At 35.7% G+C, this 20,585-nt stretch overlaps 1 protein-coding gene across 4 annotated transcripts in view; it reads right to left on the bottom strand.

Moving 5' to 3' along the window:
- EHBP1 (EH domain binding protein 1) overlaps window positions 1-20,585 on the bottom strand; it is a 302,398-nt gene that overhangs the window by 102,018 nt on the left and 179,795 nt on the right. For all 4 annotated transcript variants that reach the window (XM_034432474.2, XM_034432477.2, XM_034432473.3 and 1 more), the window contains 4 exons: window positions 15,292-15,470; window positions 14,655-14,703; window positions 8,616-9,488; window positions 6,042-6,185 (listed from right to left, as the gene is read on the bottom strand). In XM_034432474.2, coding sequence (XP_034288365.2) covers window positions 6,042-6,185; window positions 8,616-9,488; window positions 14,655-14,703; window positions 15,292-15,470 — 1,245 coding nt within the window. The remainder of the gene's footprint in view (window positions 1-6,041; window positions 6,186-8,615; window positions 9,489-14,654; window positions 14,704-15,291; window positions 15,471-20,585) is intronic.

Raw genomic sequence — 20,585 nt, 5'->3', positions numbered from 1 at the left:
AAAAAAGGAGGGGTTCTTACAAAACAGAACTTTTGGAAACAGAGACCACTTCCTTGCCAGTCTTTAAAGGACAACAATAGGAAAACATATAAGTTTTGGATCTAGTTAGATTAGGGAGCTTTTGCATGATCTCATTTAGAAACACACCGCTAAATTGGGTAGCAGGCATTTTTATTATTCTCAGATGTTAAGGAGAGTTCAAACAACTCACCATTTTTTATAATAAAACAATTTATGATTGCTATGACTGAAGTAATGGCAGCTTTGCTTATTTTCTATAAAACAGAAACAAATCAGTTGTAGAACTAATTACTTCATGTACTTCCCGATCTTTGTTACATAGAAGTGGTTTAATATTAAAAATTTCTTTTTATTCTGCATATGTCCTCCCTCCTCCAATTATGGCATATAGATATCGGAGATACACAGACCAAACTGGATGTTTGTAAATTATGTATTTTGCTCTTTCTCAGTCCCCAAAACATAGTACAAACAATAGATATAACGTCAGACAGTGCAAAAATTCAAAATATTAGAAACCTCCTTCATTCTTCAATATAAAATTAGTATGAGATAATTTCCTCAGTGAAAATGTATCAGATTATACATATTAGTATTTTAATCAGAAGCTCACTTTTTATAAGTGTTCCTCTGTTATTTTCTCTCACAAAAGACAATGCAGCAGAAAAAAAGTGTCATAATCATAATTTAAATATTGTGGTGAATACTCTTATCATCTTAAACCACATTTGTCAGTTTTTCAGGGGTCTGCTTGGAAGACAAATATGGCTAATAGTGAATAAGGGTATGAGCTCCCATGGATTATCAAATAATGTTCAACCTTTTTATCAATTAGGTGGTGGTAACTGCTTCTTTTGTAATCTAAAAACAATCTGGGGATCATATTTAAATCTGGTGACAATTATCAGCATGACAGATTAGACTTCCAACCTTAAATCAATATTTTCCAATTACCATCAAAGGGGCAAGGTTGACATAATATAAAATCTCATCCATCAATATGTTTAGAAAGGACACAAAGTCTGTTGTAGGTTTAACTGATAGTAGCCAGCTTATTATCTTACTTTTCTAATTTCTTAGAAAAAAAATTATTGATAATCTAAGTCCTAGTAATTTAGGAACTGGCAGTGCTTTTTTAAAGTGTTTTAAAAAGAGTAATTTTGCTTTCTAGATAAGGAGAATTATCTTCTATTAAATATCTTCTATAACTTCTATAAAAAACCTACAGCAAAGTAAAATAAAAAGTTTTATTCTGTTTTTTGCTTAAATTTAGAAATATCAAAACCACTATTGGTGTAAGTTCATTAAGATCTATCACTTTTTTCTGGCTCAGACAATTTTAACACTTCTTCTAATGAAGCCCAAATGACCTTTATACAATGGAAAATATTGACCTCTTTATATTTTTTCTGCTGTAAAATTCATAGTGATAAAATTCATTCCCCTAATATACCGGTAATTATATTTTGTTTGTATAATAGTGATAATGGCTTTGGGGCAAAACTTGAAACAAACCAAAAACAAGCAACCTGATAATACACTTGCTCAATATGGAAATACTTTGCCTTAAATAGTGCACTGACACTGAGGAAACAAGCATCCTTCTTAAATTTCAAAATACAACCACTGCCCCTTCTACATATGTGTTTGTTCCACTAAAGTTTTGTGAGAATGTTTCTGGAAGCTTTGCGATTCTGTAGAATGTGAAGACGCTTTACTGAGTTCTATGAGAAGAGAAGTTTGCTTATACCTTCCAATACGCAATTGGCAAGAATTTGGGCTATGTTCCAGAGCATAGTAGAGTTCCTGTGGCTCATTAGCATCTGCAGGCTTCTTCTGCCAAAATGGTGAGAGCACAGCTGTGCTATAATGCTGCCGGTTCTACCTCTTTTGCACACATAAATAAGCAGGGACTATGTTGAGAAATTGTGATGCTGCTTTCATCATTTTGTGCTTCCTGCTGCCGTGGCCTATCATAACAATGCCACAATCTCTACAATTAAGCTAAAAATATTTTTAAACAGCACAAATTACATACAATTGCCAATTTTTCAAGAAGGATCTAAGCTGTCTTAAGCCTCACAAGTTGGTTGGTTCCTAGGCAGTAGGGTTTGTGTAGGGTCTGAACCCAATAGACTAGTATTTCTTCAAAGAAAAATATTTATCTTAGAGGTTCCTTGGCACTAGAAAGGTAAAAAGTACTATTTTATTTTGTATTAATGCTGATGTAGTAAAACGATCAGGCAATTGCCACTAAACGTCCCTTTGCAACATCGTTTGCTGATTTGGGAGAAATAATGCAAGGTGATTCATAAAATAAATGTCCCAATAGACCGAGTTCAGATGTTGCTTTTCTGGGGTTTTTTTTTTTAACGTATGGAACAACAACATACATTTACACCAGGGGTGAAATCCAGCAGGTTCTAACAGGTTCTGGTAGTGGAAATTTTAAGCAGTTTGGAGAACTGGTAGCGGATATTTTGAGTAGTTTGGAGAACCGGCAAATACCACCTTTGGCTGGCACCAGAGTGGGGAGGGAATGGGGATTTTGCAGTATCCTTCTCCTGCCACGCCCACCAAGCCACGCCCACCAAGCCACGTCCATAGAACTGGTAGTAAAAAAATTTGGATTTCACCACTGATTTACACTATGGTTTAGGTTATTCTTATGAAGAAAACAGCCTATCCCATCTGCCCAAAATGGTGATTCAAGGACAGGATTGAGTCATGCTTCGAAAAAATTGTGCTGTTCAGCTCAGCCTCGCTAATCTCCCACATGTCCATTTTTCATCTAATCACAACAGTAAGTATGCATGTGGATGTTTTTCGCATCTACTTTTGTCTGACTTTTATACTTTGCACTGAAATTCTAGAATGATAAAGTATCACAATAGTTGATAACAATGAAAGCTAACTAGCTCATAACCAAATAACACTTAAAATAAAATTTCTAACAATACCATAGGATCTACCCAATCGTCTAATACTTTGCAAAGGACTTGGTGCTAAAGAGCAGTAGAATGGACAGTATCTGATACAATAATGGAATGCAGGTAAATTATACAATCATGCACATACAGAAGAAAATTGTTTTCTTTCTTCTAACTTGACCACAAAAAGAAAAGGAACAGAAAGAGACAAAATATGAAAATGAAGCACATTTCTTTAGAGAACGGGGTTTGTCCAAGCATCACAAAAACCCCTTCTCCACACACACACACACACACACCTGAAGACAGGTTTTTCTCTAACCCAGCATTAACAGCAGACATATGCAATTCTCACAGCATCAAAGAGTTTTTGATTTTACAAAGAAGGAAATTAACTTTGACAAGCACGCACTCTTGGTTATGCTATGCTACATCTTCACTACTAGTATCAGCCATTTTAAGATGTTTTAATTGCCTTTAGCTTATCTCAGACAGGTAAGCAAATATCATTTCTAGTGATTTTATAAATGCAGATCCAGGCTTATGTAGGAGAACCAAATACTTGGAATAATTTTGAAACCAATTAGGCATTGCCTATCTTTGAATAAAGAAAGGCCGCTGAAATTGTGACAGCAACAGAACAAAGCAGATTTTATTTTTTTTATAAATTTGTTCAATTACATCATTCCTGGTTAGGTAATCACTCCTTGCAAAACACTGAACTATTATGATGATTGCACATGTGTGAAATGTTTAAAGAGATAAAAAGAGCTGAACAGAAAAGGAAATAAGTGGATGACTAAAAATGATTAAATCTAACTTGGCTGAATGGCACAGCCAAAGGAATTGTTCGTTTAGTATTTCCTGGAGAGTAGTCGGACCAAAGCCCTCAAGAATATGCACCCCACACCCTCTCCAGGAGAAATTAAGAAGAAGTGAGCTACTGATATGAATGCATTAATTAATTTGAATGCGACGTTCTCATTCACTTACTAAAGGCGTTTTACTTTTAAAGCCTCCAGGTACCTTACAAAATCTATAGCACATCATAAAACTAATACATCAGTTCTAACCACTGGCTAAATGTATAGAAGCCAAAGGATAAACAATAAAAATAATTTATGTAGTAAAAAAATAGCATGCATTATAATTCCAGAAAATGGCCAACTAAAGTAAGTAAAACCACTTTTGAATCACTTCTCATTTTTGTAAGGTATTTTACAAGGCGAGGTTACTCAGAATAGTGCCTCTCATATAAGACCAGGATTATGGGCTAAAAAGGACAACTCATAATCTTAGCAAATAGGCAGATTCATAAGGATACTCCTATGTTGGATGCAAACATAGAACAAAATTAACACTTCTGTACTGTCCATTTAATGCCGGTTAGCACAAAATTCATTTCCCATGTTCTGAATTAGACTAAAGACAGAGTACCCCAAGTGAAGAAGTTTCTTGAGTTAGTCTGTCTTTTGTAGGACTAGACAAATCAACCAAAGTTGTTCAAAAATGCTTCCAACTCTTCCTCCTTCCTATTTTTCCACAGACTTCTAAGTGCCTCTGTGGTCACTTGTCATTTTTTTCTCACTAAATGATCATGCTCTTCTCTACCCACACCCCATCACAAAAAAAGAGACAGATACTAAACTTTGTAACATGTTATTTCTTTTCATGAAATAGCAAATGAACATCTCTGAAAAGAAATAAATGGGAAATTAATTTTTCACTGTTAAGGTAAATTAGAGTAAGTGTATCCCGAGCCTACTAGAAAATATTATTCTTAAATAATGATACAACTGCTCTTCCCCTCAGCTACTAACAGAACAATAATAAATACATTACAACACTATGAACAAAAATGGGCAAATACGTATTCCCTCCCAAGAGACATGGTTTATGGCAAAGATGGGTAGGGGCACAATTAAGGACCACAGAGAGTGTATAGTGTGTGTGTGCGTGTGTGTGGGGGAGACATTGGATAATTGTTAAGATAAGGAGTACTGCAGAAAGACTGTCCATTGTGAAGGTTAATAATTAAATGATAAAGACTGAATTTCATAAGAGTTATATGCTACACTGACTATATTAGGACATTATTCTGTAAGTGTTTTGGACTCCAGAAATACTTCGTTGTATGTATATAAAGTCTTGACTGTTAAAGACTGTTAACAAAACAATAATATAAACTATCCTAATCACCTGCCATTCTAACAGAATTAACAAAAGATAGATGCTCCTAAATTATGGCTCAGTTGCGTAGAAGGGAAATTATTTTTCATAGATAAAAATTATTAGTATGAAGCCAGTAATTAAAAAGCTCCTAACAGTTTATCCTCAGATAAATGCTAGTCAAGACAAGACAAGACAAGACAGGTAGGATTGGGGCAAGGCGATTTACCCCAGCAAACACAACTCAACTATTTTTTGAAAGAAGATTTTGGCCAAATGGTAGTCATTAGCAAAATAACTGCTGCAGCACTCACACAATTTCTCATGTGCAAGTGTTAAGAATTGCAAAATTACAGCACATGATATGACACAATAGGCAATCTCTGCTTTGGGAAGGATTGCATAAAAATTTAATTAGCTTTCATCTCCAGAGATTACAGACCTCTTCAGGTCACCACTGAGGTTACTGGTGGAGCAATAGGCAACTGCAGCTGCCTCCCCATTGGACCCACGTTTGCTTAGCCATCAGAATAATTCATTCTAATGATAAAAGGAGGGTCACTGGGACAAACAGTATTGGGTGAAATGCTGCAGCATGGCAGATAACTTTGCCTTTCATCTGTCCAGTATCTTAAATCGGCTGGCACTCAAACAGCACAGCTTTCAACGGACTTGCGATCTTTCCTTGGCCTTAGTCAGTAGGGAAATAATCGGCTCTTGGTAGGAGAAGCACAATGCTCAGCATTCGTAGAATAGCTAGAATCACCCATAAATAATTCTCTGCTGCTTTTCCATATTTTGCTGTTCTGGTGTGTTACAGCCAGCAACAGTGTCGCTAACCAAAAACACATTCCCATATCCAGACACACAGATAAAAGGAAATACACTTCTGTATAGGTCACAATAATGAACATTTCTTACATCAGTCAGTTGCTTAGAGCGGCCTGGGACGATTGAACTGGAGAACTGTCTGTTTCCTGCCTTTAAAGCAGCATCTTTTCTTGCTTGTTCCAGCAGGACTCTTGCACGTTCTTTTAACTCTTCTTGTCTTGATAACATTCGTTGCTTCAAAATACATAAAAGGCAAAATATGTCATATTGAAAGACAACAGAGCCCCAAATTAGCCTACCTACCCCATAGTACTGTACTGCTCTGCTAAGAAAAGCAAAGGCACTTTCCATGAGAAATAGAAGACGAAAAACCAAGTAGCAGTAAGAGAGATTGCTTGCTAGTGGCTTAAAATCTACTTTAACCTAGAGGGCCATAACAAGTTTCTACAGCATCCAGAGCAGTGCATTCCAAAAGCTAACAAGGCCAGGATTCCAATTTTTTTTTAGAGGAGAACTATATTTAGAGCTCCAGTAGGGTGAAATGAAGCCGTAACTTTTATTTTTTCCCCTTAACTACCACCATCCAGCCCTCAAACAGCAATTTTCTGGGACTTATACATTAAAGGAGAGTTCTAGATATGCTGGTGAGCTGCAGGCAGCTTCCTGGCTACCCCAACTAATATAGGACGCATTATAAAGATCCAGTAATTGAAAACCGCTGCAACTGTGAAGAGGCTGGGCCTAGCAAAGAACAACAGAAGTTACCCCTTCTCATCTGGCCTATATCAGAAATAACCTGGCTGTAAATTAGCAGAATTTCCACCGGGCAACAATACTCCCCCAAATAGGAGTCCAAGCATTTGTAGCCTTCTTGCGGTGTGTTGGACTGGTTCTGCCTCTCTTGCTCATCAGTTCAGCTTTGTGCCAGATTGTCTACTGCTTTGCTTCAAGCAAAAGAGAGTCTGGGGCAACTGCAAGAATAGGTGTGTGGAATAGTTGCTACAGAATGTGTAAGGGAGTCATGTCAATGTTGAAGGAAACGACCTCTGGTTACATCATCTTTCCCTCTTTATGACTTACTATAGCAAAGGAAGTTACAGTATACCGGAAGAGTCTTCTAAGGTTTTTGGTAACTAAATATTATGGAAGTTAAAAATACTAAGTGAATGAAGATTGCCCAGTGGAAAAGTAGAGTGAGACAATGTCTTGGGCATCTGCTGCAGAAGCAAACAAAATTGACAATAAATAGAATAATCATGTAATGATTAATAATTAAAAAGATGCTGATGACAGTTGACTACAAAACAAGAGGAAATGCCACATATTAATGATGTTACCAAATTAGAATCAAACATGGGATTTTCAATTATATATTTAAGCATCCTTTTCCCACATAACCTCAGTTTTTAAAATATATGCAAAACTATTTTTGTTTATGCAGAAGAACCTATAGGCATGGATTCTGCCATCCTTGCACTGCCTGAATCTCCCTTTTAATTTTTTTTTTTTAAATGAATCATGCATTATGTGATATAACACTATTGGATGTACATATTAAAGATTTGGGATGAGAGCAAGAAACATCCTCCAATATTCTATAGCAATTCTAATTCGTCTAAACATCTTTTTTTTTTTTTTACATGCAATCATATATTTGAAACATGAGTTGGAATTGGATGAAGAGACAGAGAGATCAACTTGATATGCAGAGCAGAACTATAATGACTGCAGACCAGTGTTGTTATGTAGCCAGTTTTGGAGAATTTGTTCCAGTTGTTTAAAAAGTCAGTTTGACAAAATTCAACAGTCAGATAGAAGAGACTTGGGAAAAACAGAGTCAAAAACAAGCAGATTTCAGGAAGGGAGACCGATCTCAAATCAACCAACCTTGATGTCGAGCTCCCCAAGAGATATAAGAGGGTGGCTTCCTTCCCAGTTGGGGATGGGGCTCTGGCTAGCATTCAAAAGAGAACAGAACTGTAGGCTGCATCTGTTCCCTTGTCCTATATCTCTGCTCTCTGGGGCAGTTTCATTTCAGAACTAATCTTAGTTGAGTTTCTTGGGTAGGAAGCAATCAGAATTGGGGGCCAAATATGAAGTCTCCATTTGTTGGGAGAATGGAAGAAGAGCCACATTCAGGTTGCAGCCCTCTTTATGTTTTCACAGGATTAAATTTCATAACATTTTACTGAACCCTTTTCTTAGAAGATCGTAGAGCTTAGGTCAGTATGATTGTAGGAACCAGTTGTTGCCTTACCTAGTAACATCTCTGCTGAAGCCCCATTTGAATTTGAGTTGGCAAATAGCAATCCCCCAGACCAATCTTATATTTAACAGGGCAGACAGGAGTATCAATAATGGATTTTTTATAGTAGCATAATGAGTATTTCCCTTCCCACTGGACTAAGACAATTCAAGGTGAGATCCAGATTCATCAACTGTGAAAAATTGCTCTTTTCATGGAAGACTTTTGACCCAGGAGAGGAATCTCACTGGTAGATCTTATTTAGATCACTCCTGTAGTAATATCTTTATCTATTGCTGAAAATGGTCCCTTAGCCTCCCCTAGCATAATTTTGATGAAACAAAATGTTACTGAAACTGATTGCAGGAGAAATTGCAATAGAAGTTATAATATTGTGAAAGTAGTTTCTGATTCCTTACCTGTGCAGTTTTTCCAGGCAGATCTGTTGGATGTATCACTGTTTTGGCCTCAAACTCTAGCTTAGTCTCCAGTTGCGTATCTAATTTATTAATATCCACATCCCTATTGTTGGAGCATCCAGATTTATTTCCCACTTCTAAATTTGTTTTTTCAACGTGTAATTCAGAATCCAATTTTCTACTATCTCTAAGGCTGAGGTGCTTCTGTTTTTCAGGTTCTGAGACACAAATGGCAGTGTCACAATTCTGATGTCCTTTTTTGTCAATATCCTCATCTACGGTTGTGGGAAGTGGATCCCTTTTTAGATTGCTGATCTGCATGAGATCACTCAGGTCTAGAGTGTCTGCTTTGAGAAGCTTTTTCCTTCCCAACAGGGGCTGTGTTTGTGCTGTACTGTTTTTTTCAGGTTCTGCTATTCTCGAAATCCTTCCCTGCTGTTTTTTTGGTTGCTCTGCATCACCTACAGTCCTGTGAGGAGGAGGAGAGGCCAAACTTCGTGACTCAGCTGTGTCTTGAGGTTCTCTGTCTCCTTCTGACTCTAGAACTCTGCTGTCATTTACAAATACTGGGTCTTTCTGGAAAACAAAGGCTGCCTGCTGCAGTTCTGGCTCTCGTTTTAGGTCACTTAGTTCTGCATAGAATTTTTCCTGGTCAACAGAGCTGTTTGTGTCTGTTTCATAGTTGCCGACTTTGTATGTGCTTTTGCTACTGTTTTCTTCAATCTGAACTACATTTAGCTCCAGTCCACTGAAATGTGCCCGTATTTGATACAGATAGGTCATAACAGTCAGCTTGTCAGGAATAGCTAACAAAACCATGTCAGAAGGTTCAAGTAGCCGGGATATTCCCAAGTTAGCAAATCCATCATATGCCTTAAAAGAAGAAGCAAAAACAGAGTTAGTGTTGTTGATGTACTGGAATGTATGATAATTGTCAGGAGATGCATAGGGTCTGAAAGAGATTTCCTAGGATTTCACCATTTACCATGGCTTTAAATAAGATATGGACAAGAAACTGCTGCCATTAAAAGTCTCATGAGTCAGTAAAATGGCTTGTTTAAGCTAGAGCACAATCCTGAAAACAAAACAAGTATTGATTAAAAAACATAATAACTTGAAAGTAGGCATGTAAACAGACTAAAATGGGAAGCACTTTTTTTTAATGAGTCTTTCAGTCAGAAGAGCTCAATTTACATTTCTCCTCTCTTTAATGTTGCTGTCAGGTCTAGCAGTAGGGATCAGCACACTTGAGCTGTTAGTTATGACCCAAGCCCTTTGGAGGTTCACTGATTGATCCTGCCATTGACCCTAAATACCACCTACAGCTATCTGGATCCAACACTTAACAATGCAATCCATATTTTTAATTTTCATGCCATGTCTCTGGGATCTTGATATTACTTTTCATGTATTGTAGGAGAATCAAAATGGCAGACCCCAAAAGCATTGCCTGAACTTTAAGGCAACTTCAGGCAAGGCTACTTTCTAAGTGCTCAAACATGATGATTCAATATAGGTTTGAAGGAACTACCATCTTTTTGACATACTTGACTTTCTTATAAATCTGCCTTATATGGCTAGCCAATGAGATGGTATCAATTTAATGATTCTATTATTTTTAACTGCTGGAAAATATTTATTGATTGATTGCCTGGGAAAAAAAGGTGTCTTCATATGAAAAATGTAGCACAGGCTACAACCATTCTCCATAGCATCAAATGTTCAATATGCAGGAGCATTTTTTGTGTAGAGCATAATACACTTCTTTGTATTCTCACCTGAAATAAAAAATTGCAAGCTCCAATCTGTGAGAACTCAGCTAAGAATTGAGGTGACCTGGAGCAATCACAAAACAAAGATGATATTCATTCCATTTGGGCTATATGCTCAGTAACCTTTAAAATATTGATTTTAACCAGACTTGTTTGGTTTATGTCTTTCAGAATATCACACTGATATTATGCTTGTAATGTATTATTGCTCTTGGAATTTCTTTTATTTCTATATCCTGATATTGCTCATTTACCATGTGCATTGTGAGCCAATTTGGATATTTTCTATTATGGAAGAATGGTATATAGAAATTAAATTCTAATCTGTGTGTGTGTGTGTGAGAGAGAGAGAGAGAGAGAGAGAGAGAGATGCATAGAATAGTGTAATCAAGATATAAAATGCAGGATGAGCAGTGCAGATGAAAATAAGAGTAAGCTCTACTGTTAATGTCTTAGAGGTAGACACAAAGCATTTAACCTTTTCTGACAGAAAAATGTAAGATGGTACAATCCATCCTAATGCACACATCCACTAAAAGATTTTTACAATGTATAGATGTAACTTCATTTGTAGTGCTATAAGTATTGGTTCCAATGATGTTTTCCCACTAATGTAATAGAATTTCTTAGCTGACCAGAACCCCTTGCCCATGTGGACCAATGCAGCAAATGCAGAATGTATACAATCAGGTATAGGGAAAAAAATAAAGTCCAATAATGAGAAGATGCTGCTTGCTGTAATCTTTTGCTAGCAATGATTATTACTGGGAATTTTAAAATAGATGTTGTTCTATCCAGCAGAATTTAGAGTCATACAAAGCCCCAGCAATTTAAAAAAATAGCCTGTAGCTGGAGAAAAGGAAAAAAAAAAACCATGGAAATGCAGACTGGTTTTTAAACTAAGAAACTAAGATAACAAAGATAGAAAGAAACCTGATACTAATCCATTGTGGGATTTATGCTAGCTGACCAGCCTTCTATTAGCCATGAAATTGCTGTCATTTAGCTTGGATTGGTTAATTGGATAACAGAAAACAACAGCTCATCTGTGCTGTGTTAAGACTGCCTGTCCATCCATCCATCCATCCATCCATCTTCCTCCCTTCCTCCCTATTTTTCCTTTTTAGAGTAGGCACCGATTAATTCATGTCTATCAAACTGCTATGGAGCTTTAAGCAAAAATGAGACCAACTCTACTACTCCTATTCCATTAAAGAATGTACTTGCATCAAGTTTTTCTAGTTTTGGCGTATCACAGCTGTTTCTCAATTTACAGGTAATTATCACTATCCAAGGCAAGGCTGGGAAAAGTATTGTATTTCAAGGAAGGCTTTACCAAAGGAATTGTGGGCATAACTTCAGCTTTATAGTCACTTCTGAGAAAAACAGAACAAGAAAATGATATGAAAACCCACAGTCTGACTGAGGGAGACAGGGAAAACCCAGACTGTTTTGAATAATTAAAACATGATGCAAGTTATGACTGAGAATTCTTTGCAACCCTGACAAAAATTATTGAATATTCTCTCCGCAATGACTAGGTTCTCAATCTGGAAGGGCTACTGTGCTGTTAAATCTGATTGGAAATTAAAATAATTTTATTAATCTGCTCCAGTTTTTTACATTGCATTGGTGGTTTTCCTGCAAAAAGAGAACTGTCTAGCTCCCAGTGTACAATGTTTCTATGCCTTTCAAGTTGGACTGCAGCATTGTATTGCACTGGGTATTGTTCTAAAAGTCTGAACATACATTATAACAGCTTCAAACTGGATTAGCCAGACAGCGGAAATAGCCAGCTGCTATTTCATTCTTTACTGGCATAGTTATCAAATCTAGAATGGAGAAATATGGATGATCATCAGGGTGCCACAGATTTCTGAGAAACATAGGCTAGAAAACCTGAATTTGAAGCAAAAATTTAAATCCTACTTAGGTTGAAATTCCATTTTCCATAAACCTCCAAATGTTCTGATTTTAAAAAACACCCTCGTGTGATGAAAAATAAAATGAGGGTGGTATCTGTATTTGTTTGTTTGTTTTGGCTTAGCAAACATAGTTTCTAGTTATTCATTAAATAGTTTTTGCTGCTATGAGATCTTGAAGAAAATGCCAGATACATTCTGAAGACAAGCAAATAAATGGTGTATGCTAATTGCTATTGACAGGCATTAGATGACAGATAAATGACAGATATCAGGTGAAATCAATGAAAATACCAGAAGAAGTATTCTAATAATCTGTCTAAACAAGTTGACATACCGACATGCTGGTCAAAGTCTGACATAACAATAAATATGTTTTTTGCCTCCTCTTTATAATAATGTTTTTACAGATAAGCCTAGGCATATTTATTCAGAAATTGATTCTATGAGATTCAATAACAGTTACACTGAAAATGACTATTCTCAAAAGTTATCTCATTCAGAAAAAATATCATTAAAAACAAGGTCTCTTCCAATGTTGTTTTGTTGTTGAAGTTGAAGTCATTTTGCCGAACTTAATGCTTGCAGTTGAAGTCCAAACCCACCAAATTACTTATTTTTTCTTATGTCAATTTATGGGACAAAACATGTAGGAATTTTTAAATAAGCATAGCTCTTATTATTTTAATTGGTTAGGTGTTATCTATTCATAATAGATAATACAATCATAATATAAATTCTATATATTATTGGCTACTTTTCCCAGGGTAGTGTTCATTCCAATCAAGGACACACAGGTTATCGGACAGAACTGTGTGAGACCAGGAAATAAATCTGCAGGAAGCTCACTCTGTAGAGCTGTCAAGCAAAGGGTCGCAAAGTGATGAAAGAAAATATATATGAACAGATGCACACTACATAGCAAAAACAATTGCTTCTTTAATAAAGGGCAATGGTACGTCTGAGAAGTTGACTAAGGATTTCAGTATTAATTTCACTTTTTTCTAGTCACAATTTTTATAAATGAAAATGACTAAATTGATCTGTTGATTTCAAAGTATTTGTTCAAAAGCAAACTACTACGGTAGATACTTTAAATATAATTTTGAAAATGATACTAAAGCATCCCATTCTAGTTCAACTTTCATTACATTTTTTTTAAAGATGGCATATATGTTATTGCAACTGCAGTTAATGACTTATTTTCAGGAAAATAATTTTTATATTGGAGAAGACACATATGCAATCCATACATAGGGTAGTGTAAGGAATACTTTATTCGTCACATGTGTTTCCTATATGAAATCTATATATGGAATTTCTCTCTCAAACAATTTCTCATTTGCTCTCTGTAGGAGGAAGAGGGAAGTGAAAGAGCTAGTTTTCCTTCTGAAACTTGAATGTTGTGTGTTAAATCTTTAAAAAATGATCAGTTAAAAAAGTAGAAAATCACACTATCTAATAAAAATTCAGTGAATAAAACAAACCAAATTGATTTGCTGTTAGTTTTGTTGTAGTCTAATCAAGTGGAAAATGAGCAATTTTTAAATGATTCCCTCTAGGCCAATGCTCTGGAATCTTATGGAAATTAAAATATGAAATTTCTACAACGAGAGTCTTGAGTAGTAAAAGCAGCATTAAGTACCAACCTGTCTTCCTGTGATTCTTAGATTGAGTCTCAAGCCACTGAACTCATTTCCTTTGTATCAAAAGGGTATTAAATTACCTAATATTATTGAGGATTATAAACCTGGACCCAGAATACTATCAGACAATATTTCATTAATGTTTTTGCCTTACAAAAATCATGTTTCCAACAATAAAACAAAATTCTGCATATTATAAAAATGCAATGCACCTTACTGCTTAGTTTAATTGACTGCGGTGGATAAAAGCCCATGTGAAGTTTTATCTCTACTTCTCCTTCTTTCTTAAATAAAAGCTAAAGTCAAAACAGAGCTTATTATAACCATACCAGTGAAGTCTTTCATATTAAAGCAAAGGCCAAGAAAGCCTTGAGTCAAGATAATGACTGAACAATTATATTTTTATTTATAATTAAATTATTGAAGAAAATAGGATGATAAAAATATCTACTGCTCTCTCGTACTTTCTCTCCTTTGCTCCCTCTATTAATTAGGGACTACAAAGATGGTCCTCAAATTCCAACCAGCATTTGTCATGAACGATACAAATCATGACAAACTAGAGTTAATAATGTGTTCAAGAAGTACAGTCTAGGAGGTCTAATTATGGCCTTTTAAAACAAAGTCACTCCAAAATTAATAAAAATCTGCCGGGATTGAAGTCCTATCTGTTATCCCTTTCCCTCTGTCAATGCTTACCTTTTTGTTGTTCTCCTTAATGTCTTGAGGATTCAGGGACTTGTAATCACTGAGGGGGAAAATAGCACAGTGGGTATGTAAAATACTTTTATAGAAAAAAAGCACCCATTTTTAAAACAAACCACAATTTATAGCCAATTACAATTTAACATAAAACGCCAATGTATAGTAACTAGCAATTTCACAGCGATCAGGAAAACTAATAGTGTAGAAAATTAAAAGAATAAATACATAAATATAAATAAATATAAAGATTGTCTGTTTCATTGCCTGAAGTTTTCCATGTAAAAAGAGAAATTAAGGTAGGGATTTCAGGCTGGCTATGATAACCACATTTGCCATCACGTCATCTTTGGATGGCACATGAGAACTACAGGCTTATTGTCTCATCTCGTTTTAACAGTAACCTAATTTTTATAAAGATCTTGAAGTCAGTTGCTTTCCTGTGGATTAAAAAGAATAATAGAATGCATACAAAAATGAGAAATTGGTATGGGTTTAGAACAAAGCCTCAGAAATGGCATGATATAAAGTGATTTACCCATTTCTGGCCCACTCCGCAAGATGGCACTTTTGAAACCGAAAATGAACAAAAGTAAGAAATGGGACAGTTTAAATGTAAAATGTTCCTACTTACATTAAGTCAGGTCTAAAGTGATGTAATATTGCACAAAAGGATAAACCATTTCTCCAAGATGTAGTGAAATTGGTGATTTTTACTCCTCGGTAGTTTTTTGTAACTTCTTTACACCAAGCAAGCAATGACTGACTAGCATTTGGCTTTCTCCCCAAAACAGGACTTGGTAATGGGCTTGGCTGGAAAAAAAAAATCAGAGAAAATGGAAACGCATTAAAGAATTAAATGGGAGATGAGAATTAACATTAATTGATCTAACTGGATGATTTGCATCCTTTGATGTCAGTTAAGGTCCTTCAAAGCTGTCAGTTTACAATCAGGGTAACTTGGAAAAAGACAGAAATTCAAGTCATTATCTAGAGACTTAGCCTTTGGCTCTTGTCACTGAAAGATGTGTTACACAGGATTCCAATGTTACATGAGAACTGGCCAATTGCATTGATGAAACTACTAGCCTAAATTGCTTAAAGTCTTAAGGCACATAATTGTGTAGTCTAGTTATGTTACACACCCGTATTGAGATTATTCAAAATCAAGTCATGTAAAAGCATCCCTGAGGTCAAAGCTGATCGTAATTTATTTCACAGGCATGTACCTGCACACACGGTGACATACATACATAAATCAAAGTCAAAATATGGACAATACTATAAAAATCAAATGAAGGCCCAACATGAAATGATGGAAAATGGGGTCCTTTTGAAACATCAGCACCTATTCTTTCAGCTTTTTTAAAAATAAAAGTTAAAAATTACTCTTGCCTCACGGCCATTTCTTTCATACTTAAAAACTATTTCTTACGTGTGCTTAACTGGTGAGAGCTGCTCATCTGGAATGCATCCAAAACTTTCAAGCATTAGTGTAAAGAAGAAGAAGACGAAACAAACAAACAAACAAACAAAAAAGGATGATGGTCATTCATGGACATTAATGTGATTATTTGGCTTTGAAAAAAATTCCAATAAGCATGCATCCAGAATGCCAAATGTGCAGAGACTGTCAAATTGAGAGGTTAAAAAGAAATGTTATTTGATAGTTCTCAATGACATACTTTAGAAAGAAATAGGTCTATCCAGACTATCTTTCAAAGGCCAATGATGCCCCCACTTGACTAAAGCATGCCAGTGCTAAGCAATTAAAACTGTCAACTTCATACATATTATGATTTATGCTTTTAGTGCTTGTGGGGCCGACTGCTTCCAGTTATTGTAATAGAAATAGTACAAAGGCAATTTATCATTTTTATTGATTGTTAGACTAGCAACCTGTGGTTAAATAAACAAACCCACAGATAACGTAGGATGATACTACGTAACTCGCATATGCCCTTCAGCAGAACAGATACACAATGCCAGGTAATTTGCAAAAATTTAATGTCACTGCTGTTTAAAGTTTTAATATTTGGATGTAGGCCTGCAATAATGATGAGTAAGTGCAAGTAGCAAAGAATTATTGATTTCTCTAGAGATAAAACACCTAATCAAACAGTGTAATAATAGGAAAGCCTGTGTAAAAGTAAGAACTACAATCAAGGGGTCTTACTATCAGGTAAGTGGGTACAGGGTAAAAACCTAAAGCATTTATAAATAATTATAAAAAAGCAAAGAACAGGAGAACATTGCAATTTTCTATTTAGCTTCAAGCAGCAAAGCATTTAAGACTTATTCTGGGATAGATAAGACAAAATGAAAAGGAATAGTCCAAGGTTAACCACATTTGAGGCTGGGCAAAGAGCCTCAACTCCTTAACTGCACTCAAATGTATAAACTAAGATAAAAGCTTAATTAAAGCTCCAGTGAAAATCCAAGCAAAAGCATTTATAAGCCTTTTATGTCAGACCTGGGCATTTTATGGTCTCTGAGCCACATCTTTGACTGTCCCTGTCAGCCAGCCCACGTGATCAAATATCTCTCTCTCTCTCTCTCTCTCTCTCTCTCTCTCTCTCTCTCTCTATCCATCCATCCATCCATCCATCCATCCATCCATCCATCCATCCGCCTTTATTGTTTTTATAAATAACTCAAGGCAGCAAATATATTCAACATATTTCCTCCTCCTATTTTCCCTCACACTAACAGCTCTGTGAAGTGAGTTAGGCTGAGAGTGACTGGCCTAAATCACCGAACTGACTTTCATGGCCAAGATGGGATTTGAATTCATGGTGTCTTGCCTTCCAGTCTGGTATCTTATTTGAAATCAAATGTAAATAAGTGTACACCATGCCCGCAATACAATTGCATTGCTTTTATTTTGAAAGTGACTGCTATTCTTTTTTTTCCAACTTGCATATGTGCATGCATGCGTGCCTATATACCTTCACAGCCCTATTAGTTCAGCCCTCCAAAGCAATCTCAATTTCTAATGTGGCCCTTTGAGAAAATTAATTGCCCACCCCCGCTTTATGCAATTAGAAGCACAGTAAGCTCCTTGGATGCAGACACAGTTGTGTAAGGTAACTGATCTGGACAAAATATTTAAATACAAGTATTTTGGCCTAACTGAGCTGAGGACCTAGTTCTTCGCCTAGCTACTATCAATTATTATTTTTTCAGGTCAAAATATGCAGTGTTGATGAAACAAAATTTCTAGAGACAGAAATTCACTTTTTCCCAAGTTTGTTCACTGGCTGAATTTCTTCAGTGATATTCTTACCAATACCAGCAATTGCTTTCCTTCTTCTGAGTTATACAGTCTGGGTTCCCACAATGAATAAATCACTATCACTCACATGACAGAGTGATAATAAATAATCAGCTTGAAGAGTAATGCCTGTCTTGGAGCTCTAAAAGTTAAGATTTTTCCAGTCCATATGTTTTTAGCTGAATTTCAAATGATGGATGATAAAACTAGTTTAATACCTCTACTACAGAATTCTAATAGAAAATGAATAATTGGTTAATTTGATAGCTTCATGTCAGTGAGGAAATGAAAAAAACAATGAAGTATTTTAAACCACTATCTCTTTGGATTTGCCAATTGTCTATACAAATTAACTCTGCTCAGAACTGAAATCATAAAAATAAAAGTTGTGTGCCAAAATATCTAAGCAGTACTTGCCTAGTATGTCTAAAACCTAGGTGCAGTTTCAACATGCATTTCAACCACACCCAAGAGCATGCAAAATGGAGATTGCATTCTGTAATTACAGACATTATGAAGTCTTCATCTAATAGTGACTTTTTTTTTAAATTTGATACGTGGAGTAAAGAAAAGGAACAAGATTCAGTAGAGGAATGTGTAAATTGTTTACTATTAATAAACACATTATATTTTAAGTAATAGTCACAGAATAACAATAGCAGACTTTATTGCATCTTTGGTTAGAATAGTAGACACACAAAAATGCAGCAGAAAATATAACATTTTTTTTTCAGACAGCATCTGCAATACTCCCTCAAGCAGTTGCATTATAAGATTCCACTTCTGTTTGGCAAGACTGTACAATAATATTGAACTGTTGTAAGAAATCACTTATGTTCAGAATGTGGCAAACAATTGGGCAAAGAATAATTTAGCTTGGGAAACAATTCTCTAATCTTACTGAAGCGTGAATTGGTACTAGATGTTCACGCAATCAGATCTTTTATTCTACAAAGATGAAAGGTAGATAATATAGGTCCTGGTTTGTATTCCAGGATTTTCTGACTGTAATTCTAATATTATTTCTGAAGAGCACTCAAAGGAAGAAGTGAAACAGAGAAGACTATATAGGTTATAACTGGCATAATATTCTAAACCTGGAAACAAAGTCACCTCTCTAGCATGTGTATATCATTCTATTGGAAAGAGGCAAGTAGGCAGTAGCTCAATCACACTCTTTCCTTTATAACAGTCAAGTTCGCATTTTAGGATTTTTATTTTATTTATGAACACATACATAGACACACACATAATCAAAATGTCTTGGGAATTTAATTACAACACATACATTGGATATTTTAATAATTGAGAAATTTTGCTTTACACAAATCAACTGGGAGCCATCCCACAGTTTAGCAAAGCTAAATCATGTTCTTTGGGCTGGCATTTGTGTAAAGCTATTTTAAAATCAGAATGGAAGGTGATAGCACCAAAGCTTAGGAATCTGCAGGAAGGGAGCAAGGAGGAAATGATGAAATATGTCTTATGATATCACAGGACAAACCCCTTGACAAACATACTTCCAAAAGACATTAGGACATCAATACAATGGCAGGGATTTGTACTGTGTCATAGTGACATACTTTTTGTAATTTTTATTCAGGCGATTAGTGGTAGACATTTACAGATCAATCAGATCTCATCCAATCTTGAAAAATTAAGTAGTTTTTGGTTAGTATTTGGGACACCAGTAGAAGACCTACAAATTAGATCAGCAATTTTAAAAAAGAAAAACAAACCTTGTAAGAACATAATATCAAATATTTTCTCACTGTATTGTTGCCAAGAATATGACATGTAGTCAGAGTTGCACTTATTTTACACTTGCAATAAAAAAAAAGTGCTTTAACACCTAAAGCGAGGGGGTGCTCCCATGTGACACCTCTCCTGCGTGAGCTGCATTGGCTTCCAGTGGTCTTCCGGGTGCGCTTCAAGGTGTTGGTGACCATCTTTAAAGCGCTCCATGGCATAGGACCTGGGTATTTGTGGGACCACCTTCTGCCGCCGATAGCCTCCCACCGACCAGTACGCTCCCACAGAGAGGGGCTCCTCAGGGTTCCGTCAGCCAGGCAATGTCGGCTGGTGACCCCCAGGGGGAGGGCCTTCTCTGTGGCAGCTCCTGCCCTCTGGAACGATTTGCCCCCGGAGATACGAAGGATATTGGATCTCTGGGCCTTTCGCCATGCCCTAAAAACTTTTCTTTTCCATCAACCAGGGCTGGCATGAAACCCCCCCCCTTTTTTTTTTAGCTTTTTAAATTGTCAATGGGTTTTAGTTTGAATGTTTTAAATTTTGGGCCAAAGTCATGTAATTCTTTTAAAAATTTTAAATTTTGTATTGGTATGTGTTTTAGTTCTGGCTGTGCACTGCCCTGAGTCCACTAGGAGAAGGGCGGCATACAAATTGAATAAAATAAATAAATAAATAAATAAATAAATAAATAAATAAATAAATAAATAAATAAATAAATAAATAAATAAATAAATAAATAAATAAATTAAAGAAGAGTCTAGGTATAAGTTGGTATAAGCTTGTAATTGTTTATAACATCTATTTTCGTCTAAGTATAATATTCAGTTGAAATCCTGATGTGTAAGATATATGTTCAATACATGGCATGATGCTGATATTGAAAAATATGGACAATGATGGTG

Source organism: Pantherophis guttatus, chromosome 1, assembly GCF_059756535.1.
Source record: "Pantherophis guttatus breed Tessera chromosome 1, ASM5975653v1, whole genome shotgun sequence".
NCBI classification, from domain to species: Eukaryota; Metazoa; Chordata; class Lepidosauria; order Squamata; family Colubridae; genus Pantherophis; species Pantherophis guttatus.
The sequence above is the reverse complement of the archived record's forward strand: the minus strand, read 5'-3'. Positions and strand labels throughout refer to the sequence as shown.